The sequence below is a fragment of the Puma concolor genome, chromosome C2 (assembly GCF_028749965.1).
Source record: "Puma concolor isolate L17-30 chromosome C2, mPumCon1.1.hap2, whole genome shotgun sequence".
NCBI classification, from domain to species: Eukaryota; Metazoa; Chordata; class Mammalia; order Carnivora; family Felidae; genus Puma; species Puma concolor.
This window is the reverse complement of record NC_141675.1, coordinates 34,482,186-34,498,959: the sequence shown is the minus strand read 5'-3', so window position 1 is coordinate 34,498,959 and position 16,774 is coordinate 34,482,186. Positions and strand designations below refer to the sequence as shown.

The window sequence follows — 16,774 nt, the reverse complement described above, 5'->3', positions numbered from 1 at the left end:
GTGAAACGTCCTTAAAGCTTGCCCAGCATATTCAGGGATTAAAGACATAGTCACTGCTGTTGTTAGAATTGGTATTCAAAGAACAGATAATTTATGTTGAATATTACTATTAGGAAGACTTCCTAAGGTACTGTTATTTATGTAGAATCTATACCAAGGACTTCCATTTCTAAACACATTTCCTTAGTATACGAACTGCTTATCTTGGCAATCTGGAGGGTATCTCGTGGATTTGAAAATGGGGCTTTGCTAATTTATATTCTAAGAGAGCTAAGTTGTCATATGTTTTATCTTCAGGCTTGGCATCATTGCTTCACGTGTGATTGATGCTGATTTTTATGAGAAAATCTTGAAGCAAATTCTCAGAGAATAACTAATTTATTTTATTTCCTTAATCTATGTGAGAATAAACTTCCCTTAAAAATTGATAATATACCTGTCAGCTAAGCATTCGACTCATGATTTGGGCTCAGGTCATGGTCTCACGGTTTATGAGTTAGAGCCTCACATCAGTCTCTGTGCTGACAGTGAAGAGCCTGCTTGGGATCCTCTCTTTCTCTCCCTCTCTCTGCCCCTCCCCTGCTCATGTTCTCTCTCTCTCTGTTTTTCAAAAGAAATAAAAATTCTAAATAAATAAATTTGATATCACACTAAATAATATTCAAATCAATTGTATTTTAAAAACCAGCACTACCAGACCTGTATAGAATAGATTTCTAAAGTAGTATGTAAATTAAACTTGTTACCTAATGTTTCTTCTTTACTCTCATTTTAATTGAACTTTATCGACATAAGAAGCAACTTTTCGGGGCACCAGGGTAGCTCAGTTGGTTAAGCATCTGACTGTTGGTTTCAGCTCAAGTCATGATCTCATGGTCCATTCAAGCCCCACATCTGTCAGTGCGGAGCCGGCTTGGAATTCTCTCACTCCATCTCTCTCTACCCCTCACCTGCTTATGCTGTTTCTCTCTCAAAATAAATAAATAAATGTAAAAAAATAAAAAAATAAGCCTTTTTATTTCAAATTCTTCTAAAGTATTTTCCTGATTAGTAAATAATAGGGGTTATTACAGCAGAAATCTCAAATCTCAGATATGTCAAGAACCATAGACCTTAGTGTTCATTGAGTAGAAAAAGGTATTTTGACTCCTCTTTGCATTCATGCCTTGACTTTATTCCTTAGAATAGCAATTTAACCAGAAGGCATAGCTACTTGTGATACATTTAATAGTATAAGCTGCAACTATTTTTGTGTTGTTATAGTGTGAGTTCAACAATTATAGTTTCTTTTGGATGAAATGGGGGGAGAAGCAAAGTAGGAGGAGAGAATCCCAAGCAGACTCAGCTCTCAGCGCTCAGCTGGGTGCAGGACTCGATCCAACAAACCATGAGATCATCACCTGAGCCGAAATTAAGAGCCAGATACTGAACCGACTGAGCCACCTAGGTGCTCCAAAATGGGGTGCATTTTATTATTATTTTTTAAGTAATTAATTTTTTAAATTTACATCCAAGTTAGTTAGCATATAGTGCAACAATGATTTCAGGAGTAGATTCCTTAGTGCCCTTACCCATTTAGCCCTTCCCCCCTCCCACAATCCCTCCAGTAACCCTCTGTTTGTTCTCCATATTTAAGAGTCTCTTCTGTTTTGTCCCCCTCCCTGTTTTTATATTATTTGTGCTTCCCTTCCCTTATGTTCATCTGTTTTGTCTATTCACGTCCACATATGAGTGAAGTCATGATATTTGTCTTTCTCTGACTAATTTTGGTTAGCATAATACTCTCTAGTTCCATCCACGTAGTTGCAAATGGCAAGATTACATTCTTTTTGATTGCCGAGTAATACTCCATTGTGTGTGTGTGTGTGTGTGTGTGTGTGTGTGTGTGTGTGTGTGTGTGTGTAAAATGTGGTGCATTTTGGAGCATTTTTACAAATAGAACATCCTCTGCAAATTTAAATAGTTTTCACCTGCTATTTCAAGAGAGGTCCAATTTTTAAAAAACAAAAAAAATATTGCTTATGTCACTAAACTTTTTGCTTTTGTAATCTCTTAGTCTGTTTTTGAAGATGAATTTGAGGGGCGCCTGGGTGGCGCAGTCGGTTAAGCGTCCGACTTCAGCCAGGTCACGATCTCGCGGTCCGTGAGTTCGAGCCCCGCGTCAGGCTCTGGGCTGATGGCTCAGAGCCTGGAGCCTATTTCCGATTCTGTGTCTCCCTCTCTCTCTGCCCCTCCCCCGTTCATGCTGTCTCTCTCTGTCCCAAAATTAATAAACGTTGAAAAAAAAAATTTGAAGATGAATTTGAGATAGAGGGTTTTTCTTTAAATATGTATAAATATGTTTATAATTATTGGGTTTTTTTAATTGTACAATTTATATGCGATCATTTAAAATATCAGTTAATACAGATAGAAAAGGTGAAGGTTCCCTGTGTTCTTTTTATTTAATAGTTTTTGTTGTGATCACTTGTGTATCTTTTGCTTTTCAAGTCAATTTTATGGTTATTGATTAATGACTGTAATCTCATTTTGTTTTTATAACAACCCTATGAAATAGGATAAGAGTTATCACTGCACTTTACATTTGAGGATACAGTTAAATTATTCATTTAGGATTATATAACTCAGTATCAGGATATAAATCTTCAGATTCTTTAACCACTGATTTTTCCCGTCTTTTCAAGAACCAGAGTCTCTTTAAAGGGCACCTGGGTGGCTCAGTTGGTTAACCATCGGACTCTTGATTTTGGCTCAGGTCATGATCTCACAGTTCATGGGTTTGAGCTCTGTGCTGACAGTGCAGAGCCTGCTTGGCATTTTACCTCTTTTTCTCTCTGCCCCTACCTCATTCTCTCTTTCTCTCTCTCAAAATAAATAAACTTAAAAAGAATCAGCCCATTTAGAACTTAATGAATTCAAACGGGTGTCTCTTGATACTCTACTTTTGTTATGTTAATTCAGAAAAACAGTGACAAAACCTTACTATTTATTTAGTAACTCTTGTATACCTTTGCATTTTCTTAAGCAGAAAATATTTACCTGTATTTAAAATTCTTTCATATGCATATGCAAGCCATAGCTTATTTTGTCTAGAGACAATGCTAGTGCACCCTAGGAGTCACAGTCCCTTATAATAATACCCTTGATACCCAGTTGTCAAGAGTTTAAAGATTGGGATGGGGCGGGGGCGCCTGGGTGGCTCAGTCAGTTGAGTGTCCAACTTGGCTCAGGTCATGATCTAATGGTTGGTGAGTTCCAGCCCCATATCGGGCTCGCCGCTGTCAGTGTGCAGCCTGCTTTTGATCCTCTGTCCCCCTCTCTCTCTACCCCTCCCTGCTCACATTCTGTCTCTCAAAAAATAAGTAAAAAGGGGCACCTGGGTGGCGCAGTCGGTTAAGCGTCCGACTTCAGCCAGGTCACGATCTCGCGGTCCTTGAGTTCGAGCCCCGCGTCAGGCTCTGGGCTGATGGCTCAGAGCCTGGAGCCTGTTTCCGATTCTGTGTCTCCCTCTCTCTCTGCCCCTCCCCCGTTCATGCTCTGTCTCTCTCTGTCCCAAAAATAAATAAACATTGAAAAAAAAATTTAAAAAAAAAAAAATATTTTCTAAAAAGATTTAAAAAAAAGTTCGAAGATTGGGAATCACTGTTTTAATACCATTTTGCATTTAAAATTCATGTTTACATTATAAAGCATAGAAATGCCAGACCATATGTTGTTTCTTTTAGTCTAAGTGCAATTATAATCATTTACAATTAAAATTTTCCAAATACAAGAGCCAAAGTTTAATTTTAAAAGTTTTTTTTTAACAGATAATCGAGAAGGCAGCTGAGATTGCAAGCAGTGACAGTGCTAATGTATCAGTAAGTATCAAGGTTTTAAAAGGACCCTTTCTCCTTATTAGTTACTTTCATCTCATTTATGGTAATGAGCTTATAGATGACCATACTCTTATGGAAGAATAGCCTGAGAGTGTATGTGAGTATGTACATACTATGTTTTTTGTTGAATGGCAGCTGTTTGTAGGTGGTCTGTGTTCAGTGGTAAACCCTTTTCTGATATAAGCACAGGTTTAGCAGCTCATCTTTTTTATTGTATTGTATTGTATATATATATATATACTATATATATATATATATATATATATATATATATATACTATATATATATATATATATATATATATATAGGCTCCATGCTCAACATGGGGCTTGAACTCACCAGTGTGAGATCAAGAGTTGCATGCACTACTGACTGAACCAGCCAAGCACCCCCAGCAGCTAGTCTTTAAGGGATGCTATGCCACCTCATAGATTGACAATACTGTCTTTTTGAATAGTATTCAGTTGAATGAAGAGGCTGTAATTTTATTTATCTCATGTAACAGCGTATATAATCAGGCCAGGATTTACAGTGCTGGGGAACCAGTTTCTTCCATCTTGGTGCTCTGTCATGTTAGTGTGTACTTTCTGTCTCAAGTTTAATACTGGTGCTTCAGTTTCTTGTGTATTATGGTGCAGCCAGCAAGGAATAGGGAAAGCAAGAGTAGAGGCCATACCCATTCTTTTTGAGAATATCATTTACATGCCTCATTGCTGCTCATATCTCATTAATCAGGACTTCCTCACATGGCCATACCTAACCACAAGTGAGGCTGGGAAATGTAGTCGTAGGCTGGGCAGTCATGTGCTTGTCCAGAAAAAGATTCTAGTTAATAAAGGATGAAGAGCAGAATGCATACTGAGGAATAAACAGTAATTTCTGCCACACATACCCATTGTTTGTACCCAAAAACTACAAAGTAGATTACTTTGTTTAGTTTACACTATATGCAATTTTTCTACCACCTATACTTTTTTAGTTTAATTTTTTTACTCTTAAGATCATTTAAGACTTTGCTGAGTCTGACCTAATGTTCTCTTACCATGTTGTCTGTTTATAGTTTTTATGTGTCTTCAGTATAAGGCCATTCTACATAGAACGGTTAATTATATAGAGGCCAGAAGGCAAAATGGAGAGAGTGTATGTTTTTTTCATTTACACAGAATCAAAGCTCTATTTAATGTTGGCTAGTTGGAGAAATGTCTGGCTCAGGGTGTCTTCTGATTTGCCATTAAGAGTTTTTAAAAATATCCATAGTCCTGCAGTACAAGTCATCTACTACCATAAATACTTTGAGAGCACTTCTTTTTAATGACACCAAAGAAGTGCAAGTATACGCTTATCAGCTTGCCATGCAATTATAGGCAGACCTTGGGGATACTGTGGGTTCTGTTCCAGACCACTGCAATAAAGGGAATATCACAATAAAGTGAGTCATGAATTTTTTGGCTTCCTACTGCATATAAAAGTTATGTTTACACTGTACTGTAATCTTACATGTGCTACAGCATTACACCTAAAACACAATATACATAACCTTAATTTAAAAACACTTTTTGTTAAAAAGTGCTAATCATTACCTGAGCTTTCAGCAAGTTCTAATCTGTTTGGTGGTGGAAGTTCTTGCCTTGATGTTGATGACTTCTGACTGATCAGGGTGGAAGTTGCTGAAGGTGGGGGTAACTGTGGCAGTTCTTAAAATAAGACCACAATGAAGTTTGCTGCATTAATTGACTCTTCTTCCTTTTAGGAACGATTTCTCTGCAGCGTGCAATCTGCTTAATAGCATTTTACCCACAGTAGAACTTGTTTCAAAATTAGAGTCCATCCTTTCAATCCCTGTTGCTGCTTTATCAACTAAGTTTATGTCATATTCTAAATCCTTTGTTGTCATTTCAACAGACTTCACAGCATCTTTACCAGCGGTAGATTCTATCTCAAGAAACCACTTTCTTTGGGGCACCTGGGTGGTTTGGTTGGCTAAGCATCCGACTTTGGCTCAGGTCATGATCTCACAGTCGTGAGTCTGAGCCCCGCGTCGGGCTCTGTGCTCACGGCTCAGAGCCTCGAGCCTGCTTCGGATTCTGTGTCTCCCCCTCTCGCTGCCCCCCCCCCCCCGCCTCAAAAATGAATAAACTTAAAAAACACTTTCTTTGCTGATCCATAAGAAACAAGTCCTCATCTGTTCACGTTTTATCATGAGATTGCATCATGTCTGTCACATACTCAGGCTTCACTTCTGGTTCTCTTGCTGTTTTTACCACATCTGCAGTTACTTCCTCCCCTGAAGTCTTGAAACACTCAAAGTCATCCATGAGGGTTGGAATCAACTTCTTCCAAACTCCTTGTTAATGTTGATATTTTGACCTCTTTCATGAATGATGAATGTTCTTAATGGCATCTAGAATGGTGAATCCTTTCTAGAATGTTTTCAATCTACTTTGTCCACATCCATCAGAGGAATCACTGTGGCAACTTTGACCTCACAAAATGTATTTCCTAGATAATAAGGCTTGAAAGTTGAAATTACTCCTTAATCTATGGATTGCAGGGTGGATATTGTGTTAGCTGGCATGAAACAACATCAGTCTAATTGTACATCTCCATCAGAGCCCTTAGATGACCAGGTGCATTGTCAGTACTAAAGTTTTGAAAACAGTCTTTTTTTCTGACCAGTAGGTCTCAACAGTGAGCATAACATATTCAGTAAACCATGTTGTAAACAGATGTGCTGTCATCAGGCCTTGTTGTTCCATTTATTTTAGAGCACAGGCAGAGTAGATTTAGCATAATTCTTAAGGGCCATCGGATTTTGGAATGGTCATTTAGCACTGGCTTCAACTTAAAGTCACCGGCTGTGTGAGCCCTAACAAGAGAGTCTGCCTGTCCTTTGAAGCTTTGAAGCCAGACATTGACTTCTCCTCTGTAGCTGTGAAAGTCTTAGATGGCATTTCCTTCTAATATAAATATGTTTTGTGCACATTAAAAAGCTGTTGTTTAGTGTAGCCACCTTCATTAATTATGTTAGCTAGATCTCTGGACAACTTCCTGTGGCTTCTTTATCAACACTTCTTTCTCCTTGAACCTTTATGTTACAGCGATGGCTTCTTCCTTTCATGCCCCCTCATACCCATATCCCCCCCATTGGGAAGGGGGGGAAAGCCACACTCATTTTTTTGATGTGCTTATAGCAAAGTGTATTTGCTTTGATTTATTCTAGTCAGTAATCACTATTATATCATAATATGTATATGGTTTTTGAAAAATCCACATGTAAAGAAAAATAGAGAATATGAATGTTAGTGTTAATTGCTTTCCACCATTATCTTACTTTAGTTCAAACATTTGAACAGGTGTATAAGATCACCATTTACCCTATACAGTGTAAGTTTTCATTACTGATTATTTTGGGTTTTGCAAAAGAATGTAAGATTCTGTGTTTTCTTTGGGCTTCCTGCCACATTTCTGGTAGTTGTTTATTTTTACCTTGGCTTTATTCAGTGCTGTGCTTTTCATAGCTCGGTAAACAATCACAGTACAATTATAGAGCCAATCCCCTTGCTTTTCCCTCTTAGTTTACTCATAGGTCTTCAGGATATTTACTTACAGTAGGTCTGTAGAGTCTAATTTTGATTCACAAAATTAGAGTAGGTTTGCTAGCTTTTTGCAGTATTTAACGGCAGTCTGCATTTTGCTGACATGAACAATTTATACTGTGTTGTTTGCAGCAGCAGGTTTCATTTTGAGATGTGTAAGTAAGTGTAGGAGTTTGATTTTCAGATTCTGATGACCTGTCATGATAATTTTTCGGAGAAACCCTGTCAAGCCTGTAAAAGAGAGCATACCATTTTTAGGTTGAAGGTCTGAATATAAACCCATTGTAATTGTACATTTTGTGTGTGTGTGTGTGTGTGTGTGTGTGTGTGTGTGTAAAATAATTTTTTTAAAGAACGGTTTTAGGATCACAACAAAATCAGCAGGAAGGTACAGAGATTTCTCATATACCCCTATCCTTTCACATGCATCTCCCTTTCCCATTAGCGACATCACTCACCACAGTGGTATATTTGTTGCCAAGAATGCACCTATATTGACAAATCATAATCACCCAAAGTCCATAGTTTGTCTACCTTGGGTTTCATTCTTGGTGTTGTGTATTTTGTGAGTTTGGACAATGTGTGATATGTTTTTATCACTATCATATTATGCAGAATATTTTTACTGTCCCATGAATCCTCTGTGCTCTGCCTATTCATTTCCCCACCCTACCCCTGGCAACCACTGATCTTTTTATTCTCTCCATAGTTTGGTCTTTTCTACATGTTATATAAGTTGGAATCCTAGAGTATGCAGTCTTTTCAAACTGGCTTCTTTCCCTTAGTGCTATGTACTTAAGGGTCCTCCATGTCTTTTTGTGGCATGAAAGCTCTTTTCCTTTTAGTGTTAAATAATACTCCGTTGTCTGTATGTATTACAGTTTATCCATTTGCCCACTGAAGGACATCTTGGTTGCTTCTAAATTTTGACAATTTTGAATAAAGATGCTATAAACATCCATGTGCAGGGTTTTTGGTGGGCATAAATTTTCAACTCCTTTTGGTAAATACGAAGGGGCATGATTACTGGATTGTATGGTAAGAGTATGTTTAGTTTTGTAAGACACTGCCACACTGTCTTTCTAAGCAGTTGCAGTGTTTTGCATTCCCACCAGCAGTGAATAAGAGTTGCTCCATATCCTCAACAGCATTTGATGTTGTCAGTATTCTGGATTTTGGCCATTCTAATAGGTGTGTAGTCTTATCTCTTATTTGTTTAATTTGCCTTTCCCTGATGACATATGATGTTAAGCATCGTTTTATATGCTCTTTGTTACGTCTGTACCTTGTTTGGTGAGCTGTCTGTTCAGGACTTATATTTTAGTCTGATGGTTTATTTTCTAATTGTTGAGTTTTTAAGGGCTGTTTGTGTAATTGGGTAATGGCCCTTTATCAGGTAAGTCTTTTTGCAGGTATTTTCTCCCAATCTGTAGCTTCTCTCTTTGTTCCCTTGACAGTGTCTTTCACAGAGGAGATAATTTTAAATTTTCTGAAATCCAGATTAATGGTTCTTTAATTGATGGATCATGCCTTTGGTATTATATGTAAAAAACCATTGCCAAACCCCAGGTCATCTAGGTTTTCTCTTATATTATCTGCTAGGAGTTTTATAGTTTTGTGTTTCACATTTATTTTTACTAAGTTGGATAGTGTCAATCCTTCAACTTTATTGCTTCTTCATTATTGTGTTGGCTGTTCTGGGTCTTTTGTCTCTCCATATAACTTTAGAATCGCTTTATTGACATCTACAGAATTTTGATTGGGTTTGCATTAAATCTGTTGATACGTTGGCAAGAGCTGACATTCTGACAGTACTGAATCTTACTATTCATGAACATGGAATATCTTTCTGTTTATTTAGTTCTTTGATTTCTTTCGCCAGAGTTCAGTAGTTTTCCTCATATAGATTTTGTACATATTTTGTTAGTTTTATACCTAAGTTTTCATATTTTTGGGTGCTAACGTAAGTGGTATTAGGTTTTTAATTTCAAATAGCACTTACGTTGCTGATATATAGGAAAGTAATTTACTTTTGTATACTAACCTGTGTTCTACAATCTTGCTTTAATTATGTTCCGGTAATATTTTTGTTGATTCTTTCAGATTTTATCATAGACAGTTCTGTCTGTGTAGAGAATTACAATCCCCATTCTTTTGTGCATGTGCATATATTAGTTTTAATCTCATTACTTTAGAAAATAATGTAACTAGTTTAATGCTTATATGAAATATCAGTTAAAAATTCCTATTCTGGAAAGGTTTTTTGTTTTTTTTTTTTTTAATGTATTTTGGCCTAAATGATAAAGTTTTTCTTTAAGTATGGGAAATGAATCTCTTTTTTTTTTCATGTTACTATAATTCCGAGTCTAGATCCAAAAAATAGCACGGGCCATCTTCATTATTTTAGTTTATTCTTACAAGGATTGGGAAAGAAAATGGGATAACTGTATTTGTTTCATGTTTAGTTTTATCCAAGATTTATTGCTTAATCCAGTGGTTTTTATGCCTCTGAGCTAACAAGATACTTACACTTTTTAAAAAACTTCATATGTTTGGTTTGTCTTTGTTGTTTTATTTGTTTATAGAAATTAAAAATTAAAATGGAAAGATAGGAAATTCAGTTCAAATAATAAATGACTTTTTAATCCAAATTGCAATTCTGCCACCTAGTGTTTGCACATGGACTTTTAAAGAATCCATATTTCCCCCCCTTTTTAAGAACTGTTTAAAAATAATTCTTTCCTTCATCCTTAGCTTACAAATTTAATATTCTATCAATAAAACATATAAAAAGGGCATCCATCCTTAGTAATCTTTTTAAGGAATTCGATTTTTAGTATCTTACATGTTAAAGCTCATAAGTTGTTTATAAATTTCTTGTATATAAATTTGCTAAGTGTTTGCCAGTGCTGTTCACAGAATTAAATTATGTGATGAATGAGTATTTTACTTTCTTAGAGTCGAGGTGGAAAAAAGTTTCTTGCTGTACTGAAAGAAATCTTGGACAGGGATCCCTTGTCTCAACTGTGTGAGAACGAAATGGATCTTATTTGGACTTTGCGACAAGATTGCAGAGAGAATTTCCCACAGTCACTGCCAAAATTACTGCTGTCGATCAAGTGGAATAAACTTGAAGATGTTGCTCAGGTAAGAGTAAAAGATAATTTTTATAATTCTTTTTGGGAATATATATTACTTTGTTGATTTCATGTACATTGTCCTTTCTAACATAGGTATATCTCCATAGATTGGATAATTTTCCATAGGAGAAATTTTCATGTTTTAAACCTTTACATATACTCTAAATGATAGACTAGAAAGTTTAAGATTTTAAAATTCCAGATTTTAGGTAGGTTTTCTATACCTTTCACTAAGAACAATTAAAACATTGCTTTTGGTGTAATCATTGTAATTACTACCTGCGTGTAGTAAGTAGGTTCTGGATTATTTCTAACAGTTTCATTCAATGAGCTCCAATGTTTTAATATTAAAATGACTTTAATTTTTGCGATGACTGTTCTAAAATGAACATGTATTGTTTGAAAATTACCTCTTTCTAGAAGCTGATGTTTTAGAGCATAAACCTTTTAGACCACTTTTAACATTCATTTTAATTGGGCAGTATTGATGAATGTTTGCCTTGAGGCAGAATAAAGAAAGGAAAAAAATTGTTCGAAAGAGCCAAACAGATTTTAGTTTCTTGATTTAATTTTCAGAACTTGGAAAAAGCACTGTCATTTATTAAATGCAGTGGTTATCAGTGCTCTATAGAAAGATCCTTGAAATGGTTTTTTAATCAGAATGAATACATTTGGTATGTTTAAAATAACCAAATTTGTTTACCTTACTTGTTTGAATTCAACTGATCTTTTTAAAAGTTTTCTGGTCTTAGTAAATCTATAACAACTTAAAAAATTTTTTTAAATTTAATTCTAGTTATATTAGTGTTATATTCGTTTCAGGTGTAAAATCTATAATGACTTTAAAAAATTTTTTTTTTTTTTTAATTTTTTTTTCAACGTTTTTTATTTATTTTTGGGACAGAGAGAGACAGAGCATGAACGGGGGAGGGACAGAGAGAGAGGGAGACACAGAATCGGAAACAGGCTCCAGGCTCCGAGCCATCAGCCCAGAGCCTGACGCGGGGCTCGAACTCCCGGACCGCGAGATCGTGACCTGGCTGAAGTCGGACGCTTAACCGACTGCGCCACCCAGGCGCCCCTAAAAAAATTTTTTTAACGTTTATTCTTGAGAGAGACAGCAAGAGAGCGAGAATGAGTGGGGGAGAGGCAGAGCGAGAAAGGGACACAGAATCTGAGCAGGCTGAGGTGTCAGGTCAGAGCCTGATGTGGGGCTCAAACTCATGAGCTGTGAGAATCATGACCTGAGCTGATGTCGATGCCTAACAGACTGAGCTACCCAGGTGCCCCATAAAATGACTTTTAAAGATTTTCAAGAAATGCATATTTATTTTAATCATATATATTTAAAATTTATTTTATTTTATTTTATTTTATTATTTTACTTCTCTAAGTTTAGAGTTTAGAAAGGACTTCTCTTGAGTTTATTTCTAGTATTTAACAATTTTTTGAATCATGTTACCTAATTGTATTATAATGTACCTCATTTAAACTATTTATACAGTTAGATCATATGAACACTGTTTACTCTGAAAAGGAACTATTTTTGTCATTTAGATAGGTTTTGATTGTTTTGACATAGTTATCTTCTGACTACTTACTTATTCACATTCAAGGTTAGTTTTCTATGAAACCCCTGTAACGGTGGAACATAAGATATAAGCATTTTTTATTTGACACATTTGCCTGCTTCTAATGTATCCATTAGTGTTCAGTTCTAACTGCTTATCTAAGAAATCCATCATATTATTATTTTGTATAGCATTAAAATAGAAGAAATTTGGGGCGCCTGGGTGGCGCAGTCGGTTAAGTGTCCGACTTCAGCCAGGTCACGATCTCGCAGTCCGTGAGTTCGAGCCCCGCATCGGGCTCTGGGCTGATGGCTCGGAGCCTGGAGCCTGTTTCAGATTCTGTGTCTCCCTCTCTCTCTCTGCCCCTCCCCCGTTCATGCTCTGTCTCTCTCTGTCCCAAAAATAAATAAACGTTGAAAAAAAAAAAAAATTAAAAAAAAAAAATAAAATAGAAGAAATTTTTGGCTGTACTCTTAAGGATATCTGAGAGAGAGGTTTCTTAGGTCAACTGTCAGAAAATGGAATGAGCCAGTTTATGCATAATATTTCTTTATTTGAACCCTGGGGACAGAAATTTTTTTTACATTTGGGAATTTAGCATACTTGTCTCATTTCCATGAGGTAATCTAAAGCATTGTTTTCAGATATAACCTAATGTCCTCCATTTCAATAGAAGAAAGCCAATCCTAATCCTCTTTTTTAGTAGTTTTGAGAAAAAAAGTTGATGGAATAAATAGTAATGTGCTTGGGGCTCCTGGGTGGCTCAGTGTCCGACTTCGGCTCAGGTCATGATCTCGCGGTTTGTGAGTTTGAGCCCCACGTCGGGCTCTGTGCTTTCAGCTCAGAGCCTGGAACCTGCTTCAGATTCTGTGTTTCCCCATCTCTCTGTCCCTCCCATGCTCATGCTTTGTCTCTCTCTGTCTCTCAATAATAAATAAACGTTAAAAAAGTTAAAAAAAAAAAAAGTAACATGCTTGCTTTCACAACTTTGTCCCATTGCCAGTTACAGTGAATGAGTGCAAAAAATATATAAACTAAATTTTTACTAAATTGACTGTCTTAAGAAGTAGAGAGCCAGAGCCTGGTGCAAAGTTTGTATCCCAATAAATACTAAAGGCAAAAGCCGTGGGTGAAAATTCTGTAGAAGAGCAGCTTCTCCACTGCCCCAAGATTTAAAAAAGAGTAGCCTTCCATTAATCCACAGGAAAATATTCTGTTGACATACTGTGGAAGGGGTTTCGATAGTCTTTGCAAAAGGCTGGTAGTTAATTGGCACTGCATTCATTATTTATATGGCTGAGTCACATTTTCACTATTCACTCTCATAGCTTTCCTCAAACTAAAGTAGTGAGTTTTGCAAATTTTTTTAGTTTACATTTATATAATTAATTCTTTAATAATTGTAAGTAATCTTACCAAAGGTAACTTCTTTCCAATAGTAGTGCTCTTTTTAATTCCCAGCATAGTTTAACCATCTAGTATTACAGAATGTTATCTGCCCTGTATTGTTTTTGTGTGTAGTGTTGTAGTCCATGTGTTAACTGGGGATGCTAGTTTTTTTTTTTAACTACTGTTTCAGACCCTCAGGAAATGGTCCCCCTTGACTCCTCTTTCCATAATGAGGACTGTTGGTCTATTAGAACTTTGGGCAAAGTGGGGAGGGTGGTCTCATCAGTGATAAAAAGTGGTCTGAGGTAGGTGTTTCATATCTTTAAACCAGTATGTGTCAAACTTTTTTTCATTATTACACTTGTTAGGAGCATTTTTAGACATTTTTTCTCTAATAGCCCTGTCCCCATAATTCAAAAGTGTTATTTTTTTCTGTAAATGTAAAATAATAGAAAAATTAAGTTAATTTTTAAAAATTTTTTTTTCAACGTTTTTTTATTTATTTTTGGGACAGAGAGAGACAGAGCATGAACGGGGGAGGGGCAGAGAAAGAGGGAGACACAGAATCGGAAACAGGCTCCAGGCTCCGAGCCATCAGCCCAGAGCCTGACGTGGGGCTCGAACTCACAGACCGCGAGATCGTGACCTGGCTGAAGTCAGATGCTTAACCGACTGCGCCACCCAGGCGCCCCAAGTTAATTTTTTTTAAAGTTTATTTATTTTGAGAGGTGGTAGGACAGAGAGAGGAAGAGAGAGAATCTCAAGCAGTCTCTGTGCTGTCAGCGCAGAGCCCATCACAGGGCTCTATCTCAGGAACTGTGGGATCATGACCTGAGCTGAAATCAAGAGTTGGATGCTCAACGGACTCAGTCACCCATGCACCCCAGAAAAATTAATTTCTTAAAAAGTATCTTTAATGAGGTTAAATTTGCTTGATCTGAGAAAATACCTTTTAACTTAGCTGCTAGGTATTCATTCAAATATTATTGACCTATTTTGGGCACTTGACATAGTTAATGAGAGCAGTTGAATAATTAGTAGAATTAAAATAATAAACTAATTAGAACTACCCTACAACTCAGCAATTGCACTACTAGGCATTTATCCAAGGGATACACATGTGCTGTTTCGAAGGGACACATGCACCCCCATGTTTACAGCAGCACTATCAACATTAGCCCAAGTATGGAAAGAGCCCAGATGTCCATTGATGAATGAATGGATAAAGAAGATGGATGAATGGATAAAGAAGAATATTAAGAGACAAAACAGATGAACATAAGGGAGGGGAAACAAAAATAATATGAAAACAGGGAGGGGGACAAAACAAAAGAGACTCATAAACATGAAGAACAAACTGAGGGTTGCTGGAGGGGTTGTGGGAGGGGGGATGGGCTAAGTGGGTAAGGGGCATTAAGGAATCTACTGAAATCACTGCTTCACTATATACTAATTCGGATGTAAATTTTAAAAAATAAAAAATAAAGTTAAATTAAAAAAATAATAATACACTAAAAACTATGTTTAGTTCTCAAAAGTCCAAGTTTCATGCACAAGGTCAAATGACAAATGACAAGGTGACTAGCTGGCAGATACTCACTGGCTACCTCTTGCAATATGACTGTGAGATTGAGCAGTCAAGTGAGAGAAGTCCTCTGGTCATTTCCATCTGTTTGCCATGTTTTTGTAGCTCTAATCTTGCATACATTTTGTGTGTATTCTTTGGAAACTGAAGAAAACCCATTGAAATCTATCAAATATTAAGTAATAAGATTTTTGTCCAACAGGGGTGAGCTTTGAAGGACCACGAATCATAATTATCAGTTTTTTAAAAAAATGTTTACTTAGGGGCGCCTGGGTGGCTCAGTCAGTTAAGCCTCCGACTTTGGCTCAGGTCATGATCTCATGGTTCGTGAGTTCAAGCCCTGCATCGGGCTCTGTGCTGACAGCTCAGAGCCTGGAGCCTACTTTAGATTCTGTGTCTCTCTCTCTCTCACTTCGCCTCCCCCGCTTTTAGATTTAAATGTTTAAATGTTTATTTTTTGAGAGAGAGAGAGTACAGGAGTGTGTGCTTGCCTGTGCATGCAAATGAGCAGGGGAGGGGCAGAGAGGGAGGGAGAAAGAAGATCTCAATTAGGCTCCACACTATCAGCACAGATCCCGAAGCAGGGTTCACTCTCACCAACTGTGAGATCATAACCTAACTTTAAATCAAGAGTCTGATGCTTAACTGACTAAGCCACCCAGACTCTCCTACCTTTATTCCTTGATCATTTCTTTCTCTCTCTTTCCTTTACAAAATCACAAAATTATTTAATGGCTAATGATTGTAGAATCGCATATTCAATGTATCATTCTATTACTTGCTTATCTATAGAGTATTTCTAAAGACATTATTAATTTATGTAAACAGCAGTGGATTTTTGAGTCCTATGTAATTGTAAGTATGCTTTTTCTTTCTTTTGACCCATCTCTGCTCCTGTGTGCCAAGGAAAAATAGATTATTTCCCCCCCCCCCTATAATTTCTGAACCAGTTTCAATTTTTCAACAGCTTCAAGCCCTACTTCAGATTTGGCCTAAACTGCCCCCCCGGGAGGCCTTGGAGCTTCTAGATTTCAACTATCCAGATCAGTACGTGCGAGAATATGCTGTGGGCTGCCTGCGACAGATGAGGTATACTATAGGTGGCTTTCTTTGAGGAAAGGAATAACTTGGGTGTAGATAGTGAAGGTGATGTATGTTGAATGTTTCATAAGAAAGAAAAGAGCTAGGAATTCCTCAGTTTAAAGCATATTTTTCATCTATTCTCCCCTATTCCCTTCTCTACCTCCCTCTCTCTCAAAGACTCCTTTGTCTTTCATGTTTAGCCTATATTATAAAAGAAAACCCACAAACATACTGGGTCAGAAGGTCCCCAAGATCACCCTTGGTTTCCACAATTCATTAGGACTTACAGGATGCAGCGCATACTCATACTTTTGGCTCTGATTTATGAGACGAAAGGAGACAATGTAGAATTGGCAAAGGAAAAAGATTCATGGAGCAAAGTCTGGAGGAAACTATCAGAAGCTTCTAAGAGTTCTTTACCAGTGGAGTCTCAGTGAATATACTTAATTCTTCCCAGCAGTGAGTTGTGACAACGTGTCTGAAATATTGTCTACCAGGGGGGCTTGTTAGAGACTTGGTGGCCAGGGTTTT

At 37.0% G+C, this 16,774-nt stretch overlaps 1 protein-coding gene and 1 pseudogene across 6 annotated transcripts in view; one reads left to right on the top strand and one right to left on the bottom strand.

Moving 5' to 3' along the window:
- LOC112850019 (small ubiquitin-related modifier 2 pseudogene) overlaps nucleotides 1-16,774 on the bottom strand; it is a 243,033-nt pseudogene that overhangs the window by 151,801 nt on the left and 74,458 nt on the right. The gene's annotated exons all lie outside the window — the stretch shown is intronic.
- PIK3CB (phosphatidylinositol-4,5-bisphosphate 3-kinase catalytic subunit beta) overlaps nucleotides 1-16,774 on the top strand; it is a 191,641-nt gene that overhangs the window by 124,460 nt on the left and 50,407 nt on the right. For all 5 annotated transcript variants that reach the window (XM_086674382.1, XM_086674378.1, XM_086674381.1 and 2 more), the window contains 3 exons: nucleotides 3,810-3,860; nucleotides 10,434-10,622; nucleotides 16,128-16,249. In XM_086674382.1, the coding sequence (XP_086530508.1) occupies nucleotides 3,810-3,860; nucleotides 10,434-10,622; nucleotides 16,128-16,249 (362 nt within the window). The remainder of the gene's footprint in view (nucleotides 1-3,809; nucleotides 3,861-10,433; nucleotides 10,623-16,127; nucleotides 16,250-16,774) is intronic.